Source organism: Ochotona curzoniae, unplaced genomic scaffold (genome assembly GCF_017591425.1).
Source record: "Ochotona curzoniae isolate NIBS_2020 unplaced genomic scaffold, NIBS_Ocur_1.0 contig_883, whole genome shotgun sequence".
NCBI classification, from domain to species: Eukaryota; Metazoa; Chordata; class Mammalia; order Lagomorpha; family Ochotonidae; genus Ochotona; species Ochotona curzoniae.
Window position 1 is genome coordinate 64,554,848 of NW_024466599.1, and position 13,744 is coordinate 64,568,591.

The following is a 13,744-nucleotide window of genomic DNA, read 5'->3' on the forward strand; positions in this document are numbered from 1 at the left end:
CAGAATCTTTTTAGCTTTTATACCATAGGGAGTATTCTAGCATCCAAGATTTCTGTATTTTGGGGATAGCAAAATTATTTCTACAATTTAGACTTACTTCTATTTTTCAGCACATGGCCATCAATGTTTACTCAAGTGTGATATTCCGTATGTTCCATCTGTGAAGGAAATCTGTCTTCAATGTAGTGAAAGTTAATTGCATGTAAATTTGCACAGTTTTGGCTTATTAGTCCGAAGTTTTCTTTGTAGGATTATTTGGGGATACATTTTTAGAAAATATTCATATGACGGCATCCCAAAAGGGCAGTTTTCCACTCAAATGATAAGTTCAATATTTTCAGATATTAAAATTGTGTCTTGAATTGATTCCTTGAGATGAGTTATATTGTCAAGATTATTTGTGCCTGGCAAACTGCATGTTCTTTTCCCAGTTTCCCATTCTTAAAGCTGAAATAATCTGTCAAACATGCAATCTATGTGTTAACCTGTATGTATACTTCCAACATGATGAGTGGTACTGTTTGCTCCACTAGTGCACATCTGGAACTTTTACCAGCTTCCTACAAGATTTTTGACTTCTCCAAAAAGGTTGTGAACTTCTGCTATAAATTTTGTGAATATACTAAAAATATATATAAAAACATTAAATAGCATGTGATGTTAAGAAGCTAGAAACTTAACTGGTTTCATGAATAATGAATGGGGGAGCTAGAGAGGAGTGTATAGTGGTGGAAGTGACAAGTGTAGTCCTCATAATCAGACTTGTCTTTTGTCTTTGTCATCTTGGTTAGCAGCAGTATCTTGAGTGTGGCTGTTGGGTGTTGCAAATAAACTTAAATTAGAAGAGGCTCACAAAATGCTTATCAGGTGATCATATGTTAGCTTTAAGAAATGAAAATGATGACTTATGTAGCCAGAGGTGATTATTAAATTTCATTTTGTGATTTTTTACTCGTGCTATGGTAAAAACACTAATAGGAGATTACCATTTTAAGGTGTTGTTGTTGTTTGTTTTTAAGGGTCTGCTTATTACTTAAAAGGCAAATAGAGAGAGTGGGCTAGGAGGGAAGAGATGTCTTCCATTTATTGGTTTACTCTCCAAATAGGTATAATGGCTGGGGCTTGACCAGGTTAGAGTCAAGAGAGCCAAGAACTTTGTTCAGGTCTCACACATGGGCAACAGGGGCCAAGTACTTGGGCCAACTTTTACTTTCCTGGGTGCTTCAATAGGAAGTTAAATCAGATCTGTTGCAGCCAGGACTCCAACCAGTGCCTATATGGGACATTAGCATTGCAAGCAATGGCTTAACTTGCTGTACCAAAACACCAGCCCCCTTTCTAGCCATTTTAAGTATACAATTCAGTGATACAGGGTATTGTCATAATGTTGTGAGATTATCATCACTCCTCATTTCCAGTAATTTGCATCACCTCAAACAGAAATAATAACTATTTTTCTTTTCCTCTAGGCCCCTGGTAACATTTAGTTTATTTTGTTTTTATGAATTTCTCTATTTTAGGTACACCCATCTAAAGGCAGTCATGTTTGTCTTTCTGTGGTTAATTTATGCCATCTAGTGTACCCTTTTATTTGTTTATTAGACATGAGGCTACTTATCTTTTCCATTTTTATTGAGTTAATGTTTAGAGTCAAATGGCTCAAACCCAACAGATGTGTATAAATCTAAAATAGTTTATAAAAAGATTGGTCTGTGTTATGTGAAAGCAGTGAACTCATTTGTTGTGCATGTATGATTGTAGACAGATTTACTTTATCATGACTTAGTCCTACATTTCTTAGTAAATGCTGGATATATTTTAAAATTCACAACTAGGAGATACTCAAAATTAGTAAATAAGGCAGGAATATGTTTTATAAGACTGCTTGTGGATGGTTTGCCAAATAAGTTCTGCTGCAGTGTTTTATAGAACTTGTTTGATTTGAAGAACTTTATTGCCTTTCTCTTTTTAGGAGTCTGTTTCTCAAGTGGATTTCAATATTCAGGCAGCTGATGAAGATACTAATGAAATAATTCAAATAGATGGGACTGATGATACATCTTCCAATGAAGAACTGGAAAGCACAAGAGATGTAGAGGAGAGTGAATTTCCAGGGATTATTGATGTAGGAGATCTGAAAGTACTTGAAGAAGAAGCTGACAGTATATCAAATGAAGATTCAACCGCAAATAGCAGTGAGAATGAAGACTTTCAAATAGCCATTGTGGAAGAGGTGAGTATCTTTTGACCAGAGGTTTTTGTTCATTTGTAGCATGTGTAGTTTAGTATGTTTCAAAACCAAGAGGAATAGTTATTAAGACTAATCCTCTCTTCAGCCTTTTTAAGGCACACCCTGAAAGGCAGCAGGTCATGCTGAAGCAGTTGAGTCCGTGCCACCTATGTCGGAAACCCGGATCGAGTTCCCGACTCCTTCCTTTGGTCTGGGCCAGCCCCGGATGTTGTAGATATTTGGGGAATGAACTACAAGATAGGAGATACTCTCTATCTTTTCCTCTGTCTGACACTCTAATTAAATATCTCAAGAGAAAAAGAGACCAGCAAATATAGAAATTTATTTTTAAATACTTAATGCTGGTTTGAATTACAGTTCAAGATTAAAAGTTTGAATCTCAATATACAAATAAGTCCTAATTTTTTTATTCCTAAATGCTTTACTGTCTTCACTTTCTATTTGTTTTTATTTGAGAGACAGAGACAGATCTATCAACTGCTGCTTTTGACAGAAACGTGCGCAATAGCGGGATCTAGGCCAGGTCAAAGACAGGAGCCTGGAATGCCTTCTGAGTTTCTCAGACAGGTGGCAGTGTCTTCCCAGGAGCAGTAATAGGAAACAGAGAAGGAAGAGGAGTGACTGAGACTGGAACTAGCCTTGCGATATGCATCTCAAGCAGCACCACAACTCCTTACGCTATTTGTCTTAGTAGAGATGGTGGGAAGTTTAGGTGCTTGTAGAAGAGGTTAAAGATGGCAGCCTTGGTAGGAGCATGTAGTATATGCTCTAATTCTAGTAAAAGCAGTAAAATTTGAGTGGAATGTAGCCATTGGAGATCTTGTATATGTGACATCAACTGCCTTACTACCTGTGCATTTCAATGCTATCCTTATTTGATGATGAAAAAACTGAGAAACGGGGAATTTTAGTAACTTGGCCGAAGTCAGTAATTTTAAGTTGTCAAGCTGGGATTCAAACCCAGGGCATTTGACTTTTAATACGGTACCATTCTGCCTCTGCTAGTTTCCTTATTTCTGCAGGCTTGTATCTCGTGAAAATTTGAAGCATCATAAAATTTCTTAATGTGATCATCTTTCATCTTTAGGATTCTTTAAATTCTGGAGATGATGTTAGTGAGCAGGATGTGCCAGACCTGTTTGATACGGATAATGTAATTGTCTGTCAGTATGATAAGGTACTGTATTCACCTATTGGACCTTCGGCTTATTAACTGCCTTTAGTAGAAATATATGTAAAATCACGGCAAATATGATGGTGAGTAATGGTCCACAGTTAAATGAATTTTGAAACAGCTGTTTAACTCTAATTCTTGAAGTTTGGAGGTTATATTTTGGAATTAGCACTTTGCCGTATGATCTTATTGATACCAAAAAAGCAATAGCCCTTATAATAAGGAGGTGACACTTACTGAAGCAAGATGCATCCATAGAATAATGGAATGATAAACAATGATATGGTAGGTAAATCAGCTGCTGGAATATGTGACACATAAATCAAATGATGAGTGATACATAAATCAAATGCTTAAATACGTGGCAAAAACAGTAGTCCTGAGTATAGCTAGGAAATAGAAAAAAAATCATATGGTTGAAGTTCTCCATAAATTCTTCACTGGTGATGTGAATATTTGAAATGGGGCTTAAATAATTTGTCAGGCACAGATAGCTGGGATACACTGATGAGAGTTAGAGAAACAAACGATTGAGAGAAAGTGAAAAGACTGATTTGTTTTGAAGGAAGTCTCTCATTGGCTGTACTAGGAAATGAAACTGAGTTGGAAAGCAGAGGAGGGAGCAGAAGAGAATATCCAGATTGCTGGTAGCAGAAATGCACATTTAGTTTAAAGGACAGTAGATTTCTGAGAGGGTATTTGAGAAATTGAGTCTAATAAAAAACTATTCACTGATTTGGAAAAGGCAGGATAGTACAGACATAAAGTAATCAGAACCTAGACCAAGTATGGCAGGTAGGACTGAGTGCTTAGCTGAAGGTCCTTATTGATTTAATAGTAGCAATTTAACTTCAGCATTAAAAGGCACTAATGCTTTTGTTATTTTAAAAAAATACTTATGGCTGTGACTATGTAATAGAATGGTCTAGGTTTTTTCTTTAATTCATAAATAATGACATCTTTTTAAAAAACAGCTTTGAAGTATGACTGTCATATACAACTCACCTAAAGTCTGCACTTGAATTTTTGGTATATTCAGGCCCTATGTGATAGCCTAGTGGCCAAAGTCCTCACCTTGTACCCTTTGGGATCCCATATGGGTGTTGGTTTGTGTTCCAGCTGCTTCACTTCCTATCCAGCTCCCTGTTTGTGGTCTGGGAGGGCAGTGGAGGATGGCCCATGGCCTTGGGACCTGCACCTGAATGGGAGGCCAATGGGAAGTTCCTGGCTCCTGGCTTTGGACTGGCTTGGCTCCTGCTGTTGTGGCCACTTGTGGAGTACTCTAACAAATGGAGGAGCTTTCTCTCTGTCTCTCTTTTCTCTCTGCCTTTCCAATTAAAAGAAAAATCCTTAAAAAATGGTTTTGGTATATTCATGGATATGTGCAATTATTATCATAGTCACTTTTAGAACATTTTTATCACCTCAAAAATAAACTCTATATCCTTTAGTTCTCACTCCTGTATCTCTCCATTTTCCTTACCCTCAGTCTTTAGGCCTAAGGAGCTACTGGTCTACATTCTGTTTCTCTAAATTTCTCCATTCTAGAATTCCAAATGAAGAGAGTCGCATAGCACATGATGTTTTGTGAGTGGCCTTAGTTGTTGTTTTTGTTTTCACTTAACACAGTTTTTATTTTCCAGATTCATTCATGTTGGAACATGTGTTAGGATTTTATTTATTTATTTATTTTTTGCCAAATATTCTGTTAAAGAGCCACATTTCACTTTTTTCCTTTGTTTGCTGATAGGTCCTTGGGTTGCTTCTGTGGCCTGGGAGACGGAGTAACTTCTGCACTGTCATCATTAAGCTAATATATGAGGCCCCTGTTATGCAATGTAGGTTAGCAAGAAGAAAGCATGCACCTTTATTTAAATTATGTTCCATGTGCCATGAGACTTTTTTTTTCTTTTTAGAAATGAAGATACAAAAAAACAAGGGAATTTTTTTTTTCTGACATGAAGGAAGTATGATAGGAAGGAAAAATGTGATCTAACGGTGATAAACTGCGAGAAGCCTGGCAAGGTTATTTCCTGTGTCTCTTTGATTTCAGAGATAAAGACATGACTGTTCTCTAGGTGGAGGGTGGGAAGCTCTGGAGTGAAGGTTTTGTGACTACTTAGAGGAAGGTTAGAGAGCCCTTCTGCATCTTCTTCATCAGGGAGACAGGCACGGGGAAGGTCTGTGAGAACTTGGGCTGATTTCTGCGATGCCAGGATGCCATGCTGTGGAGTAGCATGGTCCGAACCCTATCACTGGTCCTTTGACAGATGCTGTTATTAGCATTCATGTGTCACTTTTTGTGTGACCATGTGTCTTCATTGGTTTTGGTAGGTACCTGCTAAAAATTGAATTCCTGGTTTAAGGAGCTATTAGACTGTTTTCCAAAATGGTTGCTCTATGATGGGTCTTTAAAAAGTTCAAGGAAGGGCCTGGTGCCATAGCCTAGTGGCTAAAGTCTTCACCTTGTACCCCCCGGGGATCACATATGTGTGCCAGTTCTAATGCTGGCTCAGTGCATTTCACTGATGTGACCTCGTACAGGTTCCACCTAAGATAGGTCCGGAAAGCCCCCCAGACCTAATGGCCAGCAGATCCAGAACTCCAACAGTGGCACTACAGACGCCACTTTGTACAGTGTGGTGAAGGCTATGAGACTGGAGGGATAACAGTGAGCTGCGCATGTGCTGAATTGGGAGCAAACTCACTTACAGCTCAGTGCATTGCACTGGTTCCACAGGGAAAATAATACTAGATGTGGCATCCTACAGGTCAAAATAGGTCCACGTGGTCCTCCGACCTGACTGCCAGCAGGTTCTGGCAATATCAGCACCACCAACAACCTAGTTATTTAGAATACCTGGTGTCTCCCTAATCCTGGGGATTGCTTGAGTAGGAAGTGGGAGAAAGATTGTACAGAGAGTGGTGCAGCCTCAGCATTGGATCACAGGAGTTTGAGACTGGTGATCTAGGAGTTGGGGCTACAGAGAGAGTAGGGGAAGTCTAACACAAGAGCCCAGACCTGAAACTCGCTGGAGGGAGTGGCACAAGTGACTGCAAACAAAGAATCGTGTGTACCAACTGCAATCTGTACAATTGAACTGTAGATCTGTGGAAGAGACATAGGCACAATGAATATTCCTGAAGATTCCCCTGCAAAAGCCTTTGCCAACCTCAGAGTTAAATGAGGAATACATTGAGGAAATGGGGGATAAAGAACTTAAAAAAACTTTTTATAAAACTTCTTAACAATGAGAAGCACATACAGGCATTCAAGGAATTTAAGGACTATGTCACAAGGAAATGGTAATGCTGAAATAAAATCAAGCAGGATTATTAGAAATGAAGGACACAGTGGCACAAATTAAAAATTCAGTGGAAAGTCTCCATAATAGTATGAGTGAGACAGAAGAAATAATCTCAGAATTGGAGGCTATTGCTTGCCACAATGATGAAACAAAAAGCTGGAAGGGAACCTGAGTCAAACTAAGAAAAGCATTTGAGAATTAAGTTCCTGTAAGAGGACCTGAGCCAAACTTAAGGGAAGTATTGAAGGCCCAGTATGATAGCCTCCAGGCTGAAGCCCTTGCCTTGAGCACTCTGGGATCCCATATTGGCGCCTTGGGGTTGCCTTGGCTGCAGCCGTTTTGGCTGCTGAACCATCAGGCAGAGGATCTTCCTCTCTGTCTCTCCTCTCTGTGTATCTGCTTTTCCAATAGAAATGAATAAGTCTTAAAGGTATTCAGTATTAAAAGGCTAAATATAAGAAGGTGCAAAAAGAGAAGCTGGGTTTAAAAATCTGCTCAACAAAATAATAGTGGAAAATTTCCCTAATCTGGAGAAAGAATTGGGAAATAAAATATGGGAGTGTCACAGAACTCCCAATAGTGTTGACCAAAAGTGATTTTCACCACGGCACCTGATAATCAGGCTCTCTTCAGGTGAACATGAGGAAAAGATCCTTAAGTGGGCACATCAAATTTGTTTTTAAATATTGTATGTTAAGAATTGGGGGAAAACTTTGAAACTGTTGACATTTTTAGTGAAAAGGGGCTAAATGAAGGTCATTAGCCTACATACTAGATCAGAATTATTTGAATGGTATGGATGTATTAGTTTAGAGATCTGGAGGGTATCTAATATTAGTTTAAAGATTGAAATAATAAGGATGTTATACAGAAGGTTAATGGTAAAGTGAAACCTCTTACTAGAGATGAAAATGTTCTAAGCTAAAATGGCATAGTGTAGTAGAGTAAGAGGCTATTTTTAAATGTATGTTTATTTAGAAATCTGGCAAATTTGTTCATAGGTAGATTTGTCTTTTAGGTATGTAGCATAGTTGCTTGCTTCCTGTATTTTTTTTTTGAGTAAAGGTTCATATATATGATTAAAAATTAAATCACTATTCTTTTTTATGAGTTGACTAATATCCCATTATGTGTATATATATAACTCATTTTCTTTATCTTCAGTCATTAGTTGATGGACATCTAAGTTAGTTCAATGTGTATTCTGTTGTATATTTAGCTGCCATACAGTGGTCCCTTCTATGATGATTTCACTTCCTTTGGATATAATCTCAGGAACTGAAAAGCTGGTTCTATGATAGATCTACTTTTAGTTTGTTGTGGAATCTCCATACTGTTTTCCATAATGGTTGTTCTATTTCGTATCTCCATTGTATTAGAGTACCCCTTTCTCCATAATTTTGTCAACATTTCTTATTTTTGATTTTTAAAAATGATTTATTTATTTTTATCAGGCAGATTTGTAGAAAGAAAAGGAGAAACACGAAGAAAGACTTTCCATCTACTGGTTCACTCCCCAGGTGGCCATAGTTACCAGAGATGAGTTGATTGAAGTCAGGAGCTTGGAGCTTTTTCTGGGTCTCCCATGCAGGTGCAGTGTCCCAAGCCTTTGGACCATCTTCTACTGCTTTACCCCGCCACAAGCAGGGAGTTGAATGGGGAATGGATCAATTGGGACATGAACTGGGATCCTGGCATGTGCAAGGCAAAGATTTAGCCACTGAGCCATTGCTCTGGACCCTATTTTTGATATTTGAATAATAGCCATTATAACTGGAATGAAATAATACCTTATTGTGGTTTTTATTTGCATTTCCCTGATTGCTAGTAACTGAGCATTTTTTTCATATGTTGGCCATTTATTTTTCTATTAATGGTAACTATTTTCTAATTTTCTATTAAAGTAACTATTAGTATCATTTACCCATTTCTTTTTTTTTAAGATTTTATTTTATTTTTATTGGAAAGGCGGATATACAGAGAGGAGAGACAGAGAGGAAGATCTTGCTTCCGATGATTCACTCCCCAAGTGAGCACAACGGCTGGTGCTATGCCAATCCGAAGCCAGGACTCTCTTCCAGGCCTCCCACGCGGATGCAGGGTCCCAAGGCTTTGGGCCATCCTCGACTGCCTGTCCCAGGCCACAGGCAGGGAGCTGGGTGGGAAGTGGAGCTGCTGGGATTAGAACCGGCGCCCATATGGGATCCCTGGCATGCAAGGCGAGGACCTTAACCACTGCGCCATCGCGCCAGGCCCGATTTACCCATTTCTTAACTGCATTGTTTTGTTGCTTGTTATAGCATCTTGAGCTTCTTATATATTCTGGATGTATAGTTTGTAAGTATTTTTTTCCTATTTTGTCAATCATCTCTCTATGCTAATTTTTTCCTTTGTCATACAAAATCCTATGGGCCAGGGATCCCAGTAAGTTTGAAGTTAGTATGAAGACCTCATTGTGATTCTCCCAGTTTGTAGTGGGTTGCTGTGCTAGATGGAACATCTAAGACATACACCTGAGCTCCAAGCGTGTATACTTGGTAAAGCCATGGAATTCTGGCCACCACAGGTGGGTGAAGCAAGAGTCTAGTTTGATACCTGAGATGGGCATGGTAGAACACTTCTGACTACTATGTGTATGGGAAGGAAATGTTGTATCCCTTCACCTGGCCAGATGTACTGATTGACCTTGTATTGCATTCCCAGCCCCCAACTCTGAACTCTTATCCCCATTACCCAGGGAACTCTAAGACTTTGTGGTGAGATTAGGCAAGTAAATGGGACCCCAGCCAAGTGTTTGGGGAGTAGATGCAGTGGTGAAGAGTAATGGTCTCCATGTCTGTTGGATTGGGCCTCTGTGTTTCTACTGTTTGAGGGCCCATCTGTATTAGCTGTCCTGGCCTCACACTCTGCCTCAGTGAAGAGTCCTGAATGGGTCTGGATCCTGGGCCGCTGTTTTGTTGGGCCCAGCTGGATATGTGGCGCTCAATCTGCCATGCTAGTATGCAAGCATGTCTTTCTAGGCTGCACTTAGAGCCAGCAAGGATTGTGTAACTCTGCTGTAGGTACTGATGAGGGTCTTCATCTCACCTTCTTAACTTTTTAGGATAAGATGACATTCTTGGACTGGAGCAGGTGAGGTACAAGTTGTAATTCCTGGGCCATTGGTGGCAGCATTGTGTCTGTTCTTCCTTCTCTACTCTGTTCTGTCACCACCTTTCTAGCCTCCTTAGCCTTTGTGAATAAGGCTTGGTGTATGGGTAGCTGTTGGTATTGGAGCCTCTGTGGAGATAGTCACAGAGACTTCTTACCTAGTTGCCATTTGCCCTGCCGTTCAAAGACCAGCTATGTTAAGGTCCTCATCCAGCCACAGATTATATTGATATAAAATGTGACATGGTTTTCAATCGTTATTTTTTCTAAGTCATTACACATTTTTTCTAGCATTTATCGGAAAGCCTATTTTCAATAAATGAGAAGACTTCTTTGTCATCTAGTTCATTTCCCTGTGTAGAGCTACTTCCACTTTTTCTCTTTTGTTCTACCGCTTTATTTTTCCATAGCCAGAATTACTACATTGATTTAATTATTGAATTAATATCTGGTAGGGCTATTGCCTAGTCACTGATGTTCTGCTGCCGAATTTTTTCTGGATTTAAAAAAAAATTCATATTAACTTCAAGATTAGATTGTATTATTTGAAATAAAACCCTGATAGCATTTTCACCAACACATCTTAAAATTCATGGAATTTGATTTTTAAGTACTGTTTTGGGGAGAAATAGGTTTCCATTTTAGATGCAGCTTTCAGAAGAGGTGTTTCTGAGAGGGTGATAGAGTTCGGGTCAGAAGGCTGTGAGGGAACGAAGCACCAGAGTACCTAGGTATAAGCATTCATAGCGAGGGAACAGTGAGTTGAAAGGACCAGAAGTAAGAGAATGTGCGTTCAGGAAACAGAGGAGACCAGAGGGTAAGTGATCCTGTTGTCATGACTTTAAACACCAAGAGTGAATATAAGCAGATGTGAAAGTCCTGGGAAGCAATAAAATTGAGAGTGAAACAAGACAAATCAGCAGAAGAAACCAGCGAGTGCCTAAATAATTGTTTTCTAGTGTATCCTAGTCAGAAAAATATTTCAAGGGGTAGAAAATATTTGATGTTGCCAATAGGTCAACCATTCCTCATATTTACTCCCAGCTATTTTCTCTCTTCTATAACCGTGGGAAATGGATTTCTTCTCTCTATCTTCTAATCATTGCTTATGTGCATGGAAACTTTGAATTTCTTCGTATTACTTTTGCATCAAATAATTCTTGTTTAGTATGTTTCAATTATCTTGGACTTGGAGAAACCCTGCAATTGCACTTGAAAATTTATTTCATCTTTCCACCTCTACTTATTTTATCTGTTCTTAATTTAATTGACTATTTTCTTCTTGTCTAATTGTATTTGTGTCTAACAAGTTTGGAAATAGGGATCAGCGCTGCGATGCAGTAAGTTAAGTTGCTGGTTAAAATGCTGACATTCCATATGTAGTGCCAGTTTGAGCCCCTTCTTCTCTGTCTTCCAGCTAGCATTCCTGCTAATTCACCTGGTAAGGAAGTGCATGACGATCCAAAATCTTTGGAGCATGGCATTCATGAAAAGAGACCAGGGTAGAATTCCTGGCTCCTGGCTTTGGCCTGGCTCATATTTGGCTGTTGCAGCCATTTGAGTAATGAACTAACAGGTGAAAAGTAACTCTCTGTCCCTTCTTTGGTGCTCTTGGCAGGGACTGAGTCACTTGGGCCATCTTCTGCTGCTTTCCCAGGGCCTGGATTAGAAATGGAGCATCCAGGACTTGATCCAGTGCTCATTTGTAAAGTTAGCTTGACAGGAGACCACTTAGCGTGTTGTGTCACAACAGTGGTCCCAAACTATTGTGTTTATAGAGAAAAATGTGGTCAGTTGATTAAGCTGCTATTAATCTGATTCTGGTCATATTGTATCACCTATGCTGAATAAAGGTTTCTATTATCATTATTGTGTTTTCAGGGGCTTTTTAAGATACATGCAAGTTAAACTTTGAAGGTCATATCAGAAAAATTTTATTATTAAGAATTTTTCTTAACTAGGAGTTTACTCTTTGTGTTTCTTGTGTTTCACAAATGCATCTAAATATTAGTTATGACTTCTCTTCCTGGATTTGACTATTTACAGCTAACAACTCTGTTTAAATTTTACCCCTGATCTCAGCTCATGTATTGTGGAAGCTTTTAAATAAACTCTTGCAGTTTACCCAGAGGTAGCAATCATCTTACGGTTTTTTCCTCCCTTGAAGGTAGAAATTGTTTTGGTCAGTATATAAGCTGATTTATTGAATCTGAAAAACAGCCAGCAGAATCTAACAGGTTGTAAGATGTATCTTCTGACCTTGCTCAGTGCTTTGGATCCTTACAGTGAATTATTTTCTGTTCCCAGTAAAGCTAGCTACTCCCTCCTTGTTTACTCCTTTGCAGACATATTGACTCTTGGCTGTTTTTTTTTTTTTTTTTAAACAGTCCATTATTGCACTTCCTCAGGTACTTTAAGTTCTATTCCCTTTGCCTGGAAGGTCTTGGGTCTATAAAGAGTCAAGCCCACCTGACTATCCTTTGAAAGCTTGGCATCCCTTCTCCATATTTGTGAACTTACTTTTCTTGTTCTAGTTTATTTACTTATGTGTTAGGCTTTTGTTCCTCCTACCCTCACCATTAAAGTATAAACTCTTCAAAGGCAGGGTTTTCCCCCCGCATTCTTTTGCACATGCATGTTACTTTTACATATGTAATATAATAAAGCATGCGTAATCATACCCGTAGTTCTGCTTCCATGGCTCCAACAAGTGCAGATGGCAAATATTTGGGAGGGCATGGCGGCATGGCATAGTGGCTAAGGTCCTCGCCCTGAGTGTGTCAGGATCCCATATGGGTGCCAGTTCTAATCCCAGCAGATCCACTTTCCATCCAGCTCTCTGCTTGTGGCCTGGGGAAGCAATCGAGAACAGGCCAAAGCTTTGGGACCCTGTCGGAGACCGGAGGAGGTTCCTGGCCCCTGGTTTCAGATCAGAGCAGTACTGGCCATTGCAGTCACTTGGGGATGGAAAATCTTCCTCTCTGTCTTTCCTCCTCTATGTATACCTGACTTTCCAATATAAATAAATAAATCTTAACAAAAGAAAATATTTGGGAAAATATTTTCTCTGCTGTGAACATGTGCATGCTTTTTTCCCATTGTGATTTTTCCCAACTGTTGATACCAACTCTCTACATAGTGTTTATGTTGTATTAGGCATTAGATTTAGAGATTTTGTTTTATTAAAAATTGTTGATGTATGTGTAGAGTACTAAGTGATATTTTGATACATGTGTATCTTGTGTAATATCTGGTTAGTGTATATAAATTTCTTTCTTAAAATATGTAATTTTTAAAGTGTTGAAACCACCCGAATCCTATTTTTTAGCTGTTTTTTTAAAGTAAAAGAACAGCAGTATGTTAAAATTATAGTCATCTTGTTGTGCATCCTAATACCAGCAATTTAACTCTTGTCTAACTCTAATTTAGCATCTATTCAACATTTCCCCACCTCCCTTCTCTATTCTGTTCCCAGCATCTTTATTCTCTTGTAGTTCATCATGGTTTATTAAAACAGTGATTTTGTAATCTTCCAGCATATATGAACATTTCAGTTCTTTGACATTTGGTTTCTGGCACCGTTTTACTCTCTTTAGGTGAGGTCATGGTTCCCTGAGAGTTCTTGGTATTTGTTGGAGTATGACAGTATCTTTGCCTTGATGGATTTGTTAAAGGAATCTAGCTTTGTTTGTTGCTTTCTAGAAATTTGTGTATTCTCTATCTCTCTTTTCTGAGCCTCTTGGACCTTCTACTATTTCAGTTCTAGATGTATATATATAATTACTGGTTTAGTCCTCCATAACTCCCTAAGCTCAAATTTGTCCCAAATGTGTAGTTGGAGTGTTATATAGAATGAACTAA

The 13,744-nt window shown here is 38.8% G+C and overlaps 1 protein-coding gene across 3 annotated transcripts in view; it reads left to right on the forward strand.

The window, feature by feature from the left end:
- The window catches only part of GTF2A1L (general transcription factor IIA subunit 1 like), a 58,609-nt gene that overhangs the window by 42,975 nt on the left and 1,890 nt on the right, over positions 1-13,744 (forward strand). For 2 of the 3 annotated variants that reach the window (XM_040993705.1, XM_040993708.1), the window contains 2 exons: positions 1,973-2,233; positions 3,339-3,428. In XM_040993705.1, coding sequence (XP_040849639.1) covers positions 1,973-2,233; positions 3,339-3,428 — 351 coding nt within the window. Of the gene's footprint in view, positions 1-1,972; positions 2,234-3,338; positions 3,429-3,990; positions 4,037-13,744 lie in introns of those variants that run through there. The other variant, XM_040993707.1, reaches the window with a different exon arrangement.